The sequence below is a fragment of the Vipera ursinii genome (genome assembly GCF_947247035.1).
Source record: "Vipera ursinii genome assembly, chromosome: 2".
Classification (NCBI taxonomy): domain Eukaryota; kingdom Metazoa; phylum Chordata; class Lepidosauria; order Squamata; family Viperidae; genus Vipera; species Vipera ursinii.
The window spans coordinates 231,618,559-231,634,523 of NC_139513.1; the positions used below are offsets into that span (position 1 = coordinate 231,618,559).

The 15,965-nt window shown below is 42.7% G+C and overlaps 1 protein-coding gene across 1 annotated transcript in view; it reads right to left on the reverse strand.

Annotated features, from left to right (window-relative positions):
• SLC28A3 (solute carrier family 28 member 3) overlaps positions 1-15,965 on the reverse strand; it is a 66,873-nt gene that overhangs the window by 13,157 nt on the left and 37,751 nt on the right. The window contains exon 13 of the mRNA XM_083355867.1: positions 15,347-15,515. Coding sequence (XP_083211993.1) covers positions 15,347-15,515 — 169 coding nt within the window. The remainder of the gene's footprint in view (positions 1-15,346; positions 15,516-15,965) is intronic.

Below are 15,965 nucleotides of genomic sequence, written 5' to 3' on the forward strand. Positions count from 1 at the left end.
GACTTGTGTCCCTTTATGCTCCTGGGTCAAGGGGATTTGATGCACTCTGACTGTCCTCTCCAGGTTGGCCCACCCCAGTCAGACTGTTCAGCAGAGTAGGCACAGCGGTTGCTGAAGTTTGGTTGGCTTGCTCCTTCATGGGACCCATGTTGCACTCCAGGGCTCCCCAGTTCTCCCTCCGGTTCTGCCTCAGTTAAGAAGGAAAAGTCCTATTTTATCATACAATCTTTAACAAGTTCTGTTTCTGAGTCAATTTCTATCAATGCAAGATATATCCGTTTGATATGTGCTGGACCCTGATTTCTAATTTGCTTTATCAGATTTTCATCAGTCATTGTAAAACCAGTTTTCTGATCTTCTTTCCACCTGGCCCGTAGCTGAATATATTGAAACCAAGTTTGAACAATCTTCTCATCTCGCAAGAGGCTGTACGGTTTCAGACACCAGACATTTCTTTCCAGACTTAAAATCTCCTTGTACGTAGTCACATCATGTTTAAAACCAACATTTATATTTTCTATTGCGTGTTTTGGGATTGCCCACAATGGTATCTTACAATCTAATTTATGTCTATACTTCTTCCAGACTCTCAACAATGCCTGTCTTAAAATATGCACTTTAAACACATTATCTACCTTCTTATCATACAACAAATATGCATGCCAGCCAAATAACAAGTCGTGGCCCTCAAGATTTAATAATCTCTCTTGTGTCAAATTAATCCAATCACTTATTCCTGCTAACGCAGCAGCTTCATAATATAATTTAAGATTGGGCATTTTAAGACCACCTCTTTCACGAGTATCCTGCATAATCTTAAGTTTAACTCGTGGCCTTTTCCCTGCCCAAACAAATTTATTGATACCTCGCTGCCATTCCTCCAGATTAGAATCTTTCTTAAGAACCGGTATCATTTGAAATAAGAATAAAAATTTAGGCAGGACATTCACTTTCACTGCTGCGATTCGCCCCAACAAAGACAATTGCAATTTTTCCCAACTCTCCATTTCTTTTTGAATTTTTCCCCATAATCTTTCATAATTATTTTTATATAACTTTGTATTAGAGGGTGACAAAAACACCCCCAAGTATTTGACCCTCTTGACAATCTCAAATCCAGTTAGTCCTTCTAAAAGAGCCCTTTGCGATACTGTCATATTTTTGGCCAGAATTTTAGTTTTTTGTGCATTAACTTTAAATCCAGAAACCTTCCCATATTGCATTATTATTTCCATCAGGTCCACAACAGAGTTCTCCGGCTGGGTCACCGTAACAACCAGATCATCTGCGAACGCTCTCAATCTATAATCCTGATCTCTAATTTGTATACCCTTAATTCTTTCCGAATTCCGTATTTTTACCAATAATATCTCCAATGTTAACACAAATAACAAAGGCGATAACGGACACCCTTGCCTTGTGCCCTTCTCAATATTACAAGCTTCAGTCAAACTATTGTTAACTATTATTCGGGCAGTTTGTTTTTGATATAATGCCCTAATTGGTTGCAAAAATTTATCCCCAAAATTCATTTTATCTAAAACTTTCATCAAAAATTGCCAATTCAATTGATCAAAAGCTTTTTCAGCATCTAAAAAAATTAGCGCCGCAGGGATCTGGTTGTTCCTTTCCAAAAACTCTAACACATCAACTATATGCCTCACATTATTTTTCATTTGCCTACCACTAATAAACCCAGTTTGATCCCCATGAATCACCTGTTGCAGAACCCTCATCAGTCTATTAGCCAACACCTTAGCAAATATCTTATAATCTGTATTTAAAAGTGATATCGGTCTATAATTTTTTACTTGAGTAGCATCTTGATCTTCCTTCGGAATCAAAGAGATAAAAGCAGTTCTCCAAGACGGAGGCACCTTTCCCCCTCTCTGAATTATCTGGAATAGTTCCTTTAATGGCTTTACCAACTCCATTTGCAAATTTTTGTAGTAAACCGCAGTCAAACCATCCGTACCTGGCGCTTTATCCAACTTCAATTCCTTAATTGCTGTAAGAATTTCTTCTTCTGTTATCAATTGGTTAATCTCCTCTTTTTGTGCCTGCGTAAGAACCGGGATGCTAGCATTCTCCAAATATACATCAATATCTTTTTCATTAATCTTCTCCTTAGCGTATAATTTAGAATAAAAGTCCAGAAAGGCTTCCTTAATAAGATCCTGTTGAAACACAACCTTTCCCTTATGTTCAATTTTATCTATATTAGAAGCCCTTTGCTTTTTCCTTAGTCTATAAGCTAGCCATCTACCTGGCTTGTTAGCATTGCAAAAAGTATTATGCTTAGCAAACCGCAAATTGGTTGCCACTTGATCAGCCATTAATTTGTCAAATTGTCCTCTTAATAGCTTAATAACCTCCTTAGTCTTCACATCCAATGGGTTCAAAATCAAGGCCTTTTCTTTTTCCCTAATTTCATTCTCCAATTCTTTCCTTCTGGCTTCCAAAGTACGTCTGTGTTTATTATTCATATATATCAACACCCCTCTCATATAGGCCTTGCTAGCGTCCCAAACCATGTCCATAGAAGTATCTTTATTCATATTAATTTCAAAAAAATCCTTCATCCGCTGTTTACATTCTTCCACATTTCTCTGATTTCTAAACAAATTCTCATTTACGCGCCACGAGCGCCTATCTCTATTGTCCTTATTGATCTCTAACCAAACTGGACTATGGTCAGAAATAGCTCTTGCACAGATCTTTACCTTCTTAATCCTAGAAAAAAAGTCATTAGTCAGCAAAATAAAATCAATCCTGGAAAAAGATTGATGTCTATCAGAAAAAAAAGTATAATCCTTTTCATGCAGGTGTGTGTCACGCCAAATATCTCGCAATTCCAAATCATCCTTCATTTCAAAAAAAGATTTAGGCAATCTGGCATGACTCGGAGCACGCTTAAAAGAACCATCCTTATCCATCTGTACATCCAAAACACCATTCCAGTCCCCCATAAAAATAAACGATTTGTAATCCAATTGAGTAAGCTTTGTATGAAGTGAACTAAAAAAATCAGCTTGTTGTTGATTAGGAGCATACAGTCCAACTAAAAGCGTTTTTTTGCCTTCTAGCAACAAATCTATCATAACATATCTTCCATACTTATCTGCTTCAATTAATTCCGCTGTTAAAGTACTTTTAACATAAACAACCACTCCATTTTTCTTATTCATCGCAGAGGCAACAAATTGCGTGCCCAACCTTGAGTTCGATAAATACTTTTGGTCCATAACCCTAATATGCGTTTCTTGCAAACATATAACATCAATCTTGAATTGTTTTAAATATTGAAAAACTTTCTTTCTCTTCTGTGGTGAATTTAGTCCATTAACATTCCAGGTTAGAAATTTAGTCGCCATGCGTGGCACCCCGAAGCTGTTAGAGCACATCTTTAATAGCCCCTCTGTCTCCTTTGGGCCGCGCTCCTCCCACTGCTTCACTGTAAGTACGCTTTGAAAGTTCCATAACCTTCTGCTGGTCTTGCTCTTTTATTTGTTTTGCTCGTTTTAAAGCGGCACGCGTCACCCTCTGCTCTCCAGCAACAGCCGACGAGGCTATAATTTGATCCCCTCCAGCACCATTCTCCTCTGTCTGTCCACCTTCGGCCTCTTGAGGTTTCCCTTCTCCAAATCCCTTTGCAGCTTCCAGAAGTGGTAGAGGGGTTGCTTTTAAAACATTATTGTAGAAATCACGCGCCTGTGTCACAGTAACCAGACGATATCTTTTACCTTCATGCATCATCACCAATCCGACAGGAATCTCCCATCTAAACTTTATATCACGTTGCTTAAGTTCCTGCACGAGAAATGCAAAATCCTTCCTTCTCCTTAAAATCTTTGGAGGAATTTCTTTTAAAACCAAAACTTCTTGGTCAGCAGCCACAACTTTAGTATCATAAGCGGCTTGAATAACTTCATCTCTAGTTTCTCTCTTTATAAAATAAACCACCACATCTCTAGGTAGCTTCCTCTGCCTAGCAATCCATGAGTTTACACGAAAAACTTTGTCCATGCATCCCTTTATTTCAGATGCTGGCTGACCCAATACTGCTTCCAAAGCCTCAGAAATCAGCTGCTTTAGGTCTTCTTTAGGATTCTCTTTTAAGCCCCTGATTCTAATAGCATGCTGCATCTGATGATACTGGACAAGACTCAATTCTCCGTCCATTTTATCCCTTAAATCTTCATTCTCCAGTACCTTTACTTCTAGTATAGCATTCTTTTGACTAAGATCCTCCACTTTTTCGTCCAAACATTGCACACATTCAGCCACGCTTTCCACTGTAGACAAAATGTCTACCCTCATTGCACTAAACTTCTCTTCCATCCTCTCCTCCATTACTTTAAACTTCTCTTCTATCCTCTCCTCCAGTTTCTCCAGTTTCTCCTCCACCTTTGCCATCTTATCACCCAGCATTTCTGATATTACCTGGGATTATTTTTCAAAGGCATCTTGTAAATCCTTCAACGTCAATGCAGCAGGAGGAAGCAAAGCTTGCAACGATGTCTGTTGCACCGGGGAAGTTCCCGCACTCCGAAGGGTTTTTGAGGGAGGTTTAGCCGCCATCTTTTCACTTTCACTTGTTGCGCACTTTCACTTTAAGTTTATAAATTCCATTAAGCTAGAGAGTAAGAATAAAAGTCCTCTTCACCTTGACCTCCTGTACCGCTCTGCCTGCTCCTTTTTATTCCAAGGTCTTTCCTTCTGGCAGGGGTGGTCGCAAACGCCTGGCTCTGCTCCAAAAATCCCAGAGCAGAGACGCTAAACAGCTGGGAGCAACCCAGGCTACGGGGGAGTTCAATCCTTCAGCCGCCCAAGCTTTAAGCTCAGGCGGCCCCGGAGAACTCAACCCCTACCTGGGGCCTCACCCCCTCCTCTTCTCCCGAAGAGGGGGCTTCAAATCCACCCGAACAGCTGATCGGCGCTGTTTCGGGTGAGAACAACTCAGCTGTGAAGCGGGCAGCCCGAAACGGCTGTCTTCGACGCCGCGCCGCCACCGGAAGTCTCCCTCCGGTTCTGCCTCAGTTAAGAAGGAAAAGTCCTGATAGTCCGTGTGAGGACTGGCTTGGCCGCAAGTTTGAGGACTTTGGGAGGGACTTATGACGCAGTCCTTACTTAGTGGCTATTCTGGAAACCTTTTCCTGAGCTGATCAATTTGTCGTCTGACAACTCGCCCTTCCTCCAACCCCACTTCATAAGATAGGGATCCGGATGCCTTGGTAATTTGACCAGAAACCCACAGATTCCCATGACCATAGTTCCTGGCCCATACCCAATCCCCCATGTGCAGCCCCCTTGGGGGTTTTAGTCATGTTAGGAACTGGAATTACTTCCAGCCATTTTGAGTAGCTATCCACTACTATAAGGAAAAGCTGTCCCTGAAAGGGCCCAGCGTAGTCTATGTGAACCCTAGACCAAGGAGTGTGTGTTTCCTCCCACCTGTGAACTGGAGCCTGTGGCATTTCAGGCCTCGATTGCTGGCATGTATAACAACCATGGACTTAAGCCTCAGTGGCCTTATCAAGGCCAGGCCACCAGAGGTAGCTTCTAGCTAACACTTTCATTCTGACAATGCCTGGATGGCCTTCATGTAATGATTGTAAAACCCTGTCTCTTAGGGAAGTGGGAATTATGACTCTGTTTCCCCATAAAATTCACCCTTTATGGGCAGATAACTGATGCCTCCTGACAAAATAGCTCTGAAATTCTGAGCCTGGACTTTTATCCAACCAGCCCGTGTATACCCATGACAACACTCTACTAAGTATTTTATCTGTGGCAGTTTCAGCAGCAATGTCCCCTGCATGGAGGTGAAATTCAGGTATGTCCTATATGGACAATATTCTAGCAGCTGGAGCCAGATCTGGATCCATTAGTGGCAGTGGTAGTCTGCTGAGGCCATCAGCATGGCCCATTTCCTTGCCCGGTTTGTGAATTAATTTAAAATTGTATGCAGATAGGAAAATAGACCATCTCAGCATTCTTGGAGATAGTATGTGGGGGGTTTGTTTGTTCAATGTAAAACGTCCCAACAGAGGTTTGTGGTCAGTGTAGACCATGAAATCCCTGCCATATAAAGTGTCATGGATTTTTTTTATTCCAGCAATGATGGCTAGGGCCTCTTTGTCAATCTGAGCATAGTTACGCTCAGCAGAAGACAATGTCCTTGAGTAAAATGCTATAGGAACCTGTGTTCCATTTTTTTCTATGTGACTTAAAACTGCCCCCACCCCATAGGGAGATGCATCACATGCAAGGCATACAGGTTTAAACTCTTTGTAGTGAGTTACAGTAGACTTGTCTGACAATAGTGCTTTTAAGTCCTGGAAACTTTTTTCATGTAAGTTAGTCCATTTCCATTGAGCTTTCTTATCTAGAAGCCTGTGAAGAGGCTCTGCTATTGCTGCCTTATGAGGTAGAAATGTGTGATAGAAGTTTAGGAGGCCCAAGAATGCTTGTAGCTCTCCTTTTGATTTGGGCCTAGGAGCCATTTTAATGGCCTTCACTTTAGAATCAGCAGGGTGAATGCCGTTAGCATCAGTTCGGAAACCCAGGAATTCTGTTGAAGAAACCCCAATACTACACTTGTTCTTTTTTAATTTGAGGCCTGTTTCATGAAGCCTCTGCAAGACAGCCCTGAGCCTACTGGCCAACACTTCTGGGGATTCCCCTGCAATAAGAACATCATCAAAATAAGGGCAGACACCCTGAATACCCTTGAGTGTACGCTCCATGATTCCCTGAAAAATACCCTGTGCAACACTGACTCCAAACTGTAAGCGTTTAACTTTGAAAGCCCCCCTGTGAGTCACGATCATTTGAGCCACGGCTGTGGCCTCATCAACTGCTAATTGCTGATAGGCCTGTGCTAAATCAAGTTTAGCAAAAATAGTACCAATAGCAAGGAGGCTAAAATATGATTGACCACTGGGACACTGGGTAAGCGTGTTTCTTGAGGGCTTTATTTAGAGTGCATTTATAATCAGCACAAATGCGAATTTCCCCGTTGGCTTTAAGTGGGTTGACTATAGGAGTTTCCCACTCCCCACCATCAACAGGCTGTAACACGCCCTGTTCTACGAGCTTATAGATTTTGGAATCAATTTTATGTTTTAAGGCAAAGGGGACCCTAGGAAGCTTAACCCTGATTGGAACTACGTTGGGATCTAACTTAAATGAGATAGGCGGGCCTGTGTATGTGCCTAGGGTTGAATCAAAAACATCTGCATATTCCTCGCATACTGATGCAAGGTCTGCAGTTTGCATCTGGTTTATGTCAGTAATCTGAATACCTAAGGCATCAAACCAATCGAGTCCAATGAGACTCGTTCTCTGACTCCCTACTACTATTACATCCAGATGCCCCAAAAACCCTTTAAACTTTACCAACAAAGTGGCTTCTCCCATAACTTTAATGTGAGCATTTTGAAAATCCGTTAGGATTATATCTGAGGGTCTTAGTTTGGTCCAATTGTTACTGCGCCTACACAAGAAGTTAAAAGTGTCTTGAGAAATAATTGAAATTGCAGAGCCAGAGTCCAATTCCATCTTACATGGAACTCCTTGTAGCTCTATCATGAGCTGAAGTTTGGGTTTGAGGGGGTGTCAAGCCCCAGTGCGGCATACGCTTCTACGGCTTCTGAAAAAACCCACACTATCTGGACCCTGGGCCCAAGTATCTCTCCTAGTCGGTTCTTCCGACTGGTGTTTGGGTGGCCGGTCTCTCTGGCGGGCTCTGCAAACCACTGTGATGTGGCCTGTCCTTCCGCAATCTCTGCACGTGGCTGATCGAAATCTGCAGTTGGTGCAAAAATGGTTGCCGCTGCACCCTTTACATCTCGGTAAGAGAACTGCCTTGTAATTGTCCTCTCGCTGCTGGCTATTTCGGTATTGCACATTGGGCTGCTTTTGGAATTGGTTGATTTCAGGTTCTTCCTCCTCGGAGAATTCTTTGGTGCATTTGGTGTCCTCAGGGTGGACCGTTTCTTCAAACTTGTCGATTTGGCGGGCTGCACTGTTTGAACAGCGCCCCCGGCAGCTTTGTCGGCCATCGCCTCATCTTGTGCTTCAGAAAACGTTAAATTTGGCCTAGCAAAGAGTCTCTGCTGAAGTGTTCTGTCCCATAGGCCACAGACGAGCCGGTCTCATAGTCACTCTTCTAAATTTGAAAATTTGCAAAGGCGTGTCGCCTGCCTCAGGCCTGCTATGAACTCGGAAGCTGATTCACCCAGTTGCTGCACTCTTTGGTTGAACTTGAACTGCCAAGCCATTTCAGACATCTTGGGCTGGAAGTGCCCGATTAGCTTCTTTTTGAGGTCTGTGTAAGAGACTGCTTCGATCGGTGTCGGTGCGAAAAGGTTCTCGGCCAAATCAACGGTTGCTGGGTCACACACGCAGAGTAGCATTGCAGCCTTCAGTCCTTCTTCCACGATCTGATTGACCCTGAGGCAGTTTTCTACTTGTGATAGATATGATGGCTATTCTTCCGGGTGTTTCACATTGAATTATCTCAGTTTCCCGACCTTTGGCATTCTTTTGCTGGTTCCTGCGTTCTTCCGGATCCTGCTTCCAGGCTCAGGGAATGAGTCCACTGAGCACGAGGTTGCTAGCGTAGCTTGCTAGCCGACCTTGAGAGGGGGGGGGGGAAATGCCTTTTCCCTCCAGTGTGCGCTTCCTTCCCTCGTAGACTTCAACTCTTAATCAGGGAATCAGGATCCCATCCTCGTCGTCACCGTTAAATAGCGGGTTCTTTGGTGCAGGAATGAAGACGTGAAGCTGAGTACAAGGTAACTCATAGTTTATTTTGTGCAGGAACTGTACTGGGGAAAAGGCTGCAACTAGCTGCAATATATAGTCTAACCCCTAGGTGGCAGCCAATAGATTTGAATCAACCATTGCCGCCTGGAGATAGCCAATTGCAGCACAGGACACCTGTAGTCTGGGTTGCTGGAGAGCTGTTAGCTGCTCCAGCAACCCACGTGGTATTCTTTAAGAGTCCAGTACATAACACATGTAATATTGGAATTCAACATTATGGAACCACAAGCAGTATAACACAGTCAAACTAGAGCAGACATGTCAAACACAAGGCCCGGGAGCTGGAGCTGGCCCGTGAAGTGGTTTCATGTGGCTCGTGAAGCCATCCTGGAAACAGTGAGGGAATGGCCCCCGCTGCCTTGGCCCTGGCCCAGAGACCCTCAGATCTGTCCCACTCCTGCCCAGGCCCCCATAGGCACCCTTGATGCCAATGATGTAGAGCTGGCCACGCCCACCCAGTAGGCCATATGCACTCTAGCCACACCCACCCAGTAGGCCACGCCCACCCGGTCCCCTGAGGGCAACCGCAATGCTGAGGCAGCCCTCAATGAAATTGAGTTTGACACCCCTGAACTAGAGTCTTGGACTTTAAGAGAGCTAATTTCAATAAACGTAGGGAGGGCTTGGGAAGGATTCCATGGATGAGAATCCTCAAGGGGAAAACAACTCAAATTTGCAGATGAACCAAGTTGGCAGGAATAGCCAAAACTCCAGAAGACTGGCTTAAGATACAGGAGGATCTGGACAGACTGGAACACTGGATGCTATCTAACAAAATGAAATTCAATGGTGAAAAAAGTAAAGCTCTAATTTAGACAAGAAAACTCAAAGGCACAGCTATAATATAGGTCATGGGTCGGCAACCCGCGGCTCCCAGTCGCCTGGTGCCTGCGCACCACTCCGAACGGGAGGAAGTGCGCGTGCACCACTCCAAAGGTTTGGAGAGCTGCGCGCGCACCTCTCGGAACGGGCAGCGGCGGTACCCATTTGGAGACCTGCTGGTGCCGGTTTAGAAAGCTGCTGGAGCCACCCCCGGGACCTCCAAACTGCCGCCCGAACACCCGTTTGGAGACCTGCTGGTGCTGCACCAGCAGGTCTCCAAACGGGTGTTCGGGCGGCAGTTTGGAGGTCCTGGGGGTGGCTCCGGTGGCGCCCAGGCTGAAGGCGGCACCGCAACCCAGCGCCCGTCACCACGGAGACCCGTAGCCACTGGTGTGCAGGTGCGTCCACATAAAAAAAAGTGGAACTGCGTGCATGTATCCACGCACCCGCATGCGCAAAAAACCAAAACTTTTTGCGCATGCACAAAACATTTTGTTTTATGTGCATGCGTGTGCGTGGATGCACGCGCGCGGCTCACACTTTTTTTATGTGTGATGGAACCGGTTCCCAGTGGCTCTTTTGCTTTTTCAGGTTACCGACCCCTGGTATAGGTGGTACCTTGCTCAATAGTGGTAACTATGAGAGGGATCTCGGAGTCCTAGTGGACAATCACTTAAATATGAACCAATAGTGTGCTGCAGCTGCCAAAAAAGCCAACATAGTGCTAGGCTGCATTAACAGAGGGACAGAATCATGATCACGTGAAGTATTAATACCACTTTACAATGCCTTGGTAAGGCTACACTTGGAATACTGAATCCAGTTTTGGTCACCACGATGTAAAAAAGATGTTGAGACTCTAGAAAAAGTACAAAGAACAACAAAGATGATCAGGGGACTGGAGGCTAAAACATATAAAGAATGGTTGCTGGAATTGGGTATGTCTAGTTTAATGAAGAGAAGGATGAGGGGTGACATGATAGCAGTGTTCTAATATCGCAGGGATTGCCACAAAGAAGAGGGAGTCAAGCTATTCTCCAAAGCGCCTGAAGGCAGGACAAGAAGCAAAGGATGGAAACTAATCAAGGAGAGAAGCAACCTAGAATTAAGGAGAAACTTTCTGACAGTTAGAACAATTAACCAGTGGAACAACCTGCCTTCAGAAGTGGTGAATGCTCCAACACTGGAGGTTTTTAAGAAGAGACTGGACAGCCATTTGTCTGAAAATGGTATAGGGTTTCCTGCCTGAGCAGGGGTTTGGACTAGATGACCTCCAAGGTCCTTTCCAACTTATTGTTGATGTTGTTATTATTATACAGTATGCCTTAAATGTCTTGTTTATCAGCTAAAGCTTTTATCTAGCAGTGTAAGTCTCAAGGTTAAGCAGTCTATTTATTATGAACACTACATTTTAGTCCAGAAAGAGAAAAAAATATAACTAAATAAAAAAGCATTCTCCCACCCTTTAAATGGCCTTAGGGATTGGTTTAGATCCAAGAATGACATAAAACTATCCCCTATTTTCAGGAGACAGATGATTGAATCTGTAAAATTATACATTGAGTGGAGAGAATGAATAGCAAAGCATCATTACATCATTATTATATCACAAGAATACTGTACTATTTGCAAGATCATTAGATAAAATGGGTTGCCAAAAAAGCCAAACTACACTGCGGAAATCTACATCTCAAACTGAGCTGTTTTAACAAAAATCATGAAAGAGATCCCAATTTAGAGGGGGGAAAAACTTAACTCTTTCCTACCAATTTAGCTTAATTTAACTCTAATTTAAGTTAGTCATTCCTATGGTAAAGTCTTTTCTTTCTTGACTGAGACACCAGATCATTGTTAATGGTAGATGCAGCTCTAGAGCATCCACTGTTGATTTTTATCCTATTGGTAGGATGACATTAGACTAATAGATGGGACATACAATTGCCTGGGGCAGTGCCACCCCATCCATCATCAATAATGGTACCATCCAAAGCGTACTCACAGCCACTCCATCTTGCCAGGACTCAGTTTTAACATATTGCTCCCTAACCAGATCTCCTCAACCTCCAGTCACTGAGAAAGGGCAGTCATAGCATTATTTAACTCACCACATTCTTGAAAAACCCAAAATCTGCTTCAGTGGATGGAAGGAATAATTTTCTTTCAGAGTGGCTAAGAGGAAATACCCACTAAATTCATTCATAGCCTTTTGCTCAAGGGTAAAATGATTTGATATTTCCGAGTCACTGGGGAAAAATTAATCTGGCCGTTAAATAGGCATTAAAAACTTATGCAGGAGAATAAAATCTGTAATGTGGCTTGGGTTGAGAGATGAGAGTTCAATTCTCTTTCTACCCTACCTGGAGTCTGTGGATTGGGGTGGAACATACTTTTTCAAATGAGGCAGAAAGGCAGGAAGGAGCCATGTTTTAACTAATTAGGATCTCTTTGCCTATCGGGCAATTGGGGCCATTCTCAACAAGGTTTGAATATTGTGCTCAGAAAGTATTTGTGTTCCCTTTATGCTCCATTAGAAAGCAGGAAAAAAAATTCTCTTGGGAAACTGTCCAGGCCAGCTGTAACCCTTTTGTTTACTGCATTAAAAACCTCCTCACAGTGCTTTTATAAATGGTCCCTTGTAGCTAGGTAGATGAAGCATCATTAGATTGTTAAGCAATCCATTACTCTTTTCTTTAACTGCACCAGGACTGTGGCTGCTTCCAAGGGGAGCATCTGTACCTAGCTTGCCATATTTTTCTTCCATGCTTAAAGTGATATTCTTTTTGCTCTCAATGGGAATTGAACTCCTTCTTTCCTTTTTTTGCGATTCTAAATGTTTTCCCCATCCATTTATCATTTCTACGGTACCATATGTTACATTAAGTGGAAGCACTTTAATGCAGAAGGTTCTGCATTCATGCATGCCCTAATAATACATAAACAATTGGCTCAACCTGTAATGAATTAATTCTGCCCTTTTCCTCCATGTGATCATTTCCCTTTTTATTTATTTATGGTTGCATTTTAGACCCATCTGCTCATAGTACATAGTTAAAGCAGGGACAGTCATCCAGGTTTTTTTCCCTTGCTTTCCATCTGATGATTTCTTGCTCATTGTGAATATGTTAACTGATTGTCTAGATTAATCAGCAGTTTTTTACTGAAGTGGGAGCCTCTTTTTTTCTAGGCTTGTTCAACAGAGGTACACCTGATTTTTCATGGGTTTTTGAGCAATTATATGGGGATCACAGGTGGAGTTAGGTTTTATTTCATGTATATGTAAATTTAATTAAATGTATGTTTAATTAATATAATTCCATTCTACCTATATATTTAAAATTAGTATGCTTATATGAGTTAAAAAAACTAAGTTCAGAAACAACTTTAATTATATGATTCTGTAAGCTTAATCATAATAATGATTAAATCAAATGATTTTATAAACCTGTGGAGGTTACTGGGGCTGTGACACTGAAGTCTCAAGTTGTGCACCCAATTTTCATACAATGATCTGGGGATATTAACCAAACAGATGATATATAGAAGTACAGTAGTGCCTTTATTGGTAAACTGCAACACAAACAGAATTTATGTGACTTATTTGTCATGACCACCTGGAAACAAGCAGAATTTTTTTTCTTTAAAATCTACAGGTAGTCTTTGACTTTCAACTATTTGTTTAGTGATTATTCAAAGTTACAATGGCACTGGAAAAAGTGACTTATGACCATTTTTCACACTTACGACTGTTGTAGCATTCCATGGTCAAGTGATCAAAATTTGGATGCTTGGCAATGGGCATGTATTTAGGATGGCTGCAGTGTCCTGGGGTCATGTAACCACCTTTTGCGCCCTTCTGACAAGCAAAGTCAATAGGGAAGCCAGATTCACTTAACAACCATGTTACTATCTTAACTATTTATTTATTTTATTTTATTAAATTTGGTGGAGCAGTGGGCTAATGCCTCCTTAAGTAACACCAGCTGCCTGCAATTAGTGCAGGTTCGCATCCCACCAGGCTCAAGGTTGACTCAGCCTTCCATCCTTCCCAGGTAGGTAAAATGAGGACCCAGATTGTTGGGGGCAATTAAGCTGACTTTGTAATAATGCCGCTTGGTGTGTGTGTGTGAAAGCCCTAATTAGCAGGCATATACATAGAATGAAGGCTACTGCTAAGCTTGTAAGCCGCCCTGAGTCTTCGGAGAAGGGCAGGGTATAAATGGAATTAAAATAAATAAATAAAAAAATATACCGCCCTTTCCCGAAGGACTCAGGGCGGTTTACAGGGTATTTAAAACAACCAGTACAAAAGTTAAAAACAAATTAAAAAAGATTAAGATTAAATCATCCCTAAAATTAAAAACCCCAGTTAAAAATTCTCAGCCTGGGCCGGAGAGCTCAAAGAGCCAGGTCCTCAGGTCCTGGCGAAATGTGCGAAGGTCAGGGGCAGTCCTAAGCTCCACGGGCAGCTGGTCCCAGAGGGCAGGCGCACCCACAGAGAAGGCCCTTCCCCTGGGTGTTATCCGCCGACAGTCTTTTATCGGCGGCACCCTGAGAAGACCCTCCCTGTGGGAGCGCACTATTGCAGTGATTCACTTAACAACTGTGGCAAGAAAGGTTGTAAAATGGGGCAAAATTCACTTAACAACTGCCTCGCTTAGCAACAGAAATTTTTGGCTCAATTGAGTGCATAAGTTGAGGACTACCTGTATGTGTGCCTATGTATGTGTATATACTACACACACATGTGCCTTTTTCATGTCCCATTCATTATTTGGACCTCAGCAGTAGAAAATTAAAACACAACCCAAATGCACTCACTACATGATTCTTGGCATCTAAATGGCATGAAGCAGCCATTTACTCCCCTGTATTTTGCACATTGAACTCCTTACCAGTAGTTTGTAGTTTGTATAACATGTTTATTAATCATTGTGCCTGATTTTTTTGATGGTTGATTTATCCTTTCAGCTGCCCCTCCTTCCTGCTTCCATGCAAGGAAATCCAGAATTAGTCACACAGGGTCACAGACATCTTTCTACCTTTCACACAAAAACCCTATTTTAATATCACAATGAGGAATTTTTTTGCAAACTCTCTGTTACAGAAAAGTGCCTCGTCAAATACTTCAGTATTCAGAAGAGTGCCTTCTTCTAATAATTCTTAGCAGTCAGTAGATACATCAGCGCAAGGAAACACAAATATCTTAAGGTAGGTGTTATGTATCCAGTGCAGGCATCTGCACAGCAACAGCCACTAGGGGGTGTTGGCCTGGACGGTTTCGGTGGGAAACCTAGTTTCGGCGGGAAACCTGGGGCCAACCCCATTGGCTGGACGCCTATCTGGCTAGGTATTTAAGGAGGCCAGGTAACCCTCGTTCCTCAGTACGTTCCCCCCTGATAAAGAGCTGAACATGTACCCCGGCTGGCGTCTCTTCCTTGCGTCGGACCCACTACATAACAGTAGGGATGTCCTACGTTGACAACTTTAAGACTTGTGGACTTCAACTCCCAGAATTCCCCAGTTAGCCATGCTGGGAGTTGAAGTCTATATGTCTTAAAGTTGCCAAGATTGAACACCCCTGCCTGAAGGCATAACCTACAATTTCAGATATCCTCTTAATAGTAGGCTGAAGTGAAGTCTAGGCTATATCTCCCATACCCCTTGCTTGAGCTAACAGCTGATAGGACAATACCTCAAAGCTCAGTTGTGGGTAGTCAAACATGTTCCCCAGCCAAGACAGGATTGCGTTAAAGAAGGCCAATAAAGCAAGGAAGGCAATCAGATTCACAGCAATGTTGGCTATCAGGGGGATGGCAGCAGTGGCACCTTGGCTGGCAGCTTCCAACAGGTTCCTAGCTTCTCTTCAGCAGCAAAAGAAAAGGTGCACATTAATGTGACATTTGTATGGCTCAAAATGCAAATTTAGACAACCAAACAGTCAAAACAATCTTTCCCCTACAATAATAGTATCCATCATTTTTAAAATATCAGGTGGGCCAGCAACCAGAATAATATCCAAAGTAATATTTAATATTGTTAATAATTTTGACACTGAGATAAACTTTTGTGAATGTAAAAAGCACTTATGAGGGCTTAAAACAGGAATGCAGATCTTTAGCATCTGTTGATCCTACAGTGAGGAACAGGATAAATAACCTCAACCAGCTGATAATTAATTTAATGTTAATTAATAATTGATTATCATTAATTATTAGATGCTGATGAATTATTTGATCATATTCGTTGCCTGTGAACTAGGAGGTGAATCATATTTGTGCTAAGTGTGTTTATGGCTACCAGAGAGCTGAAAT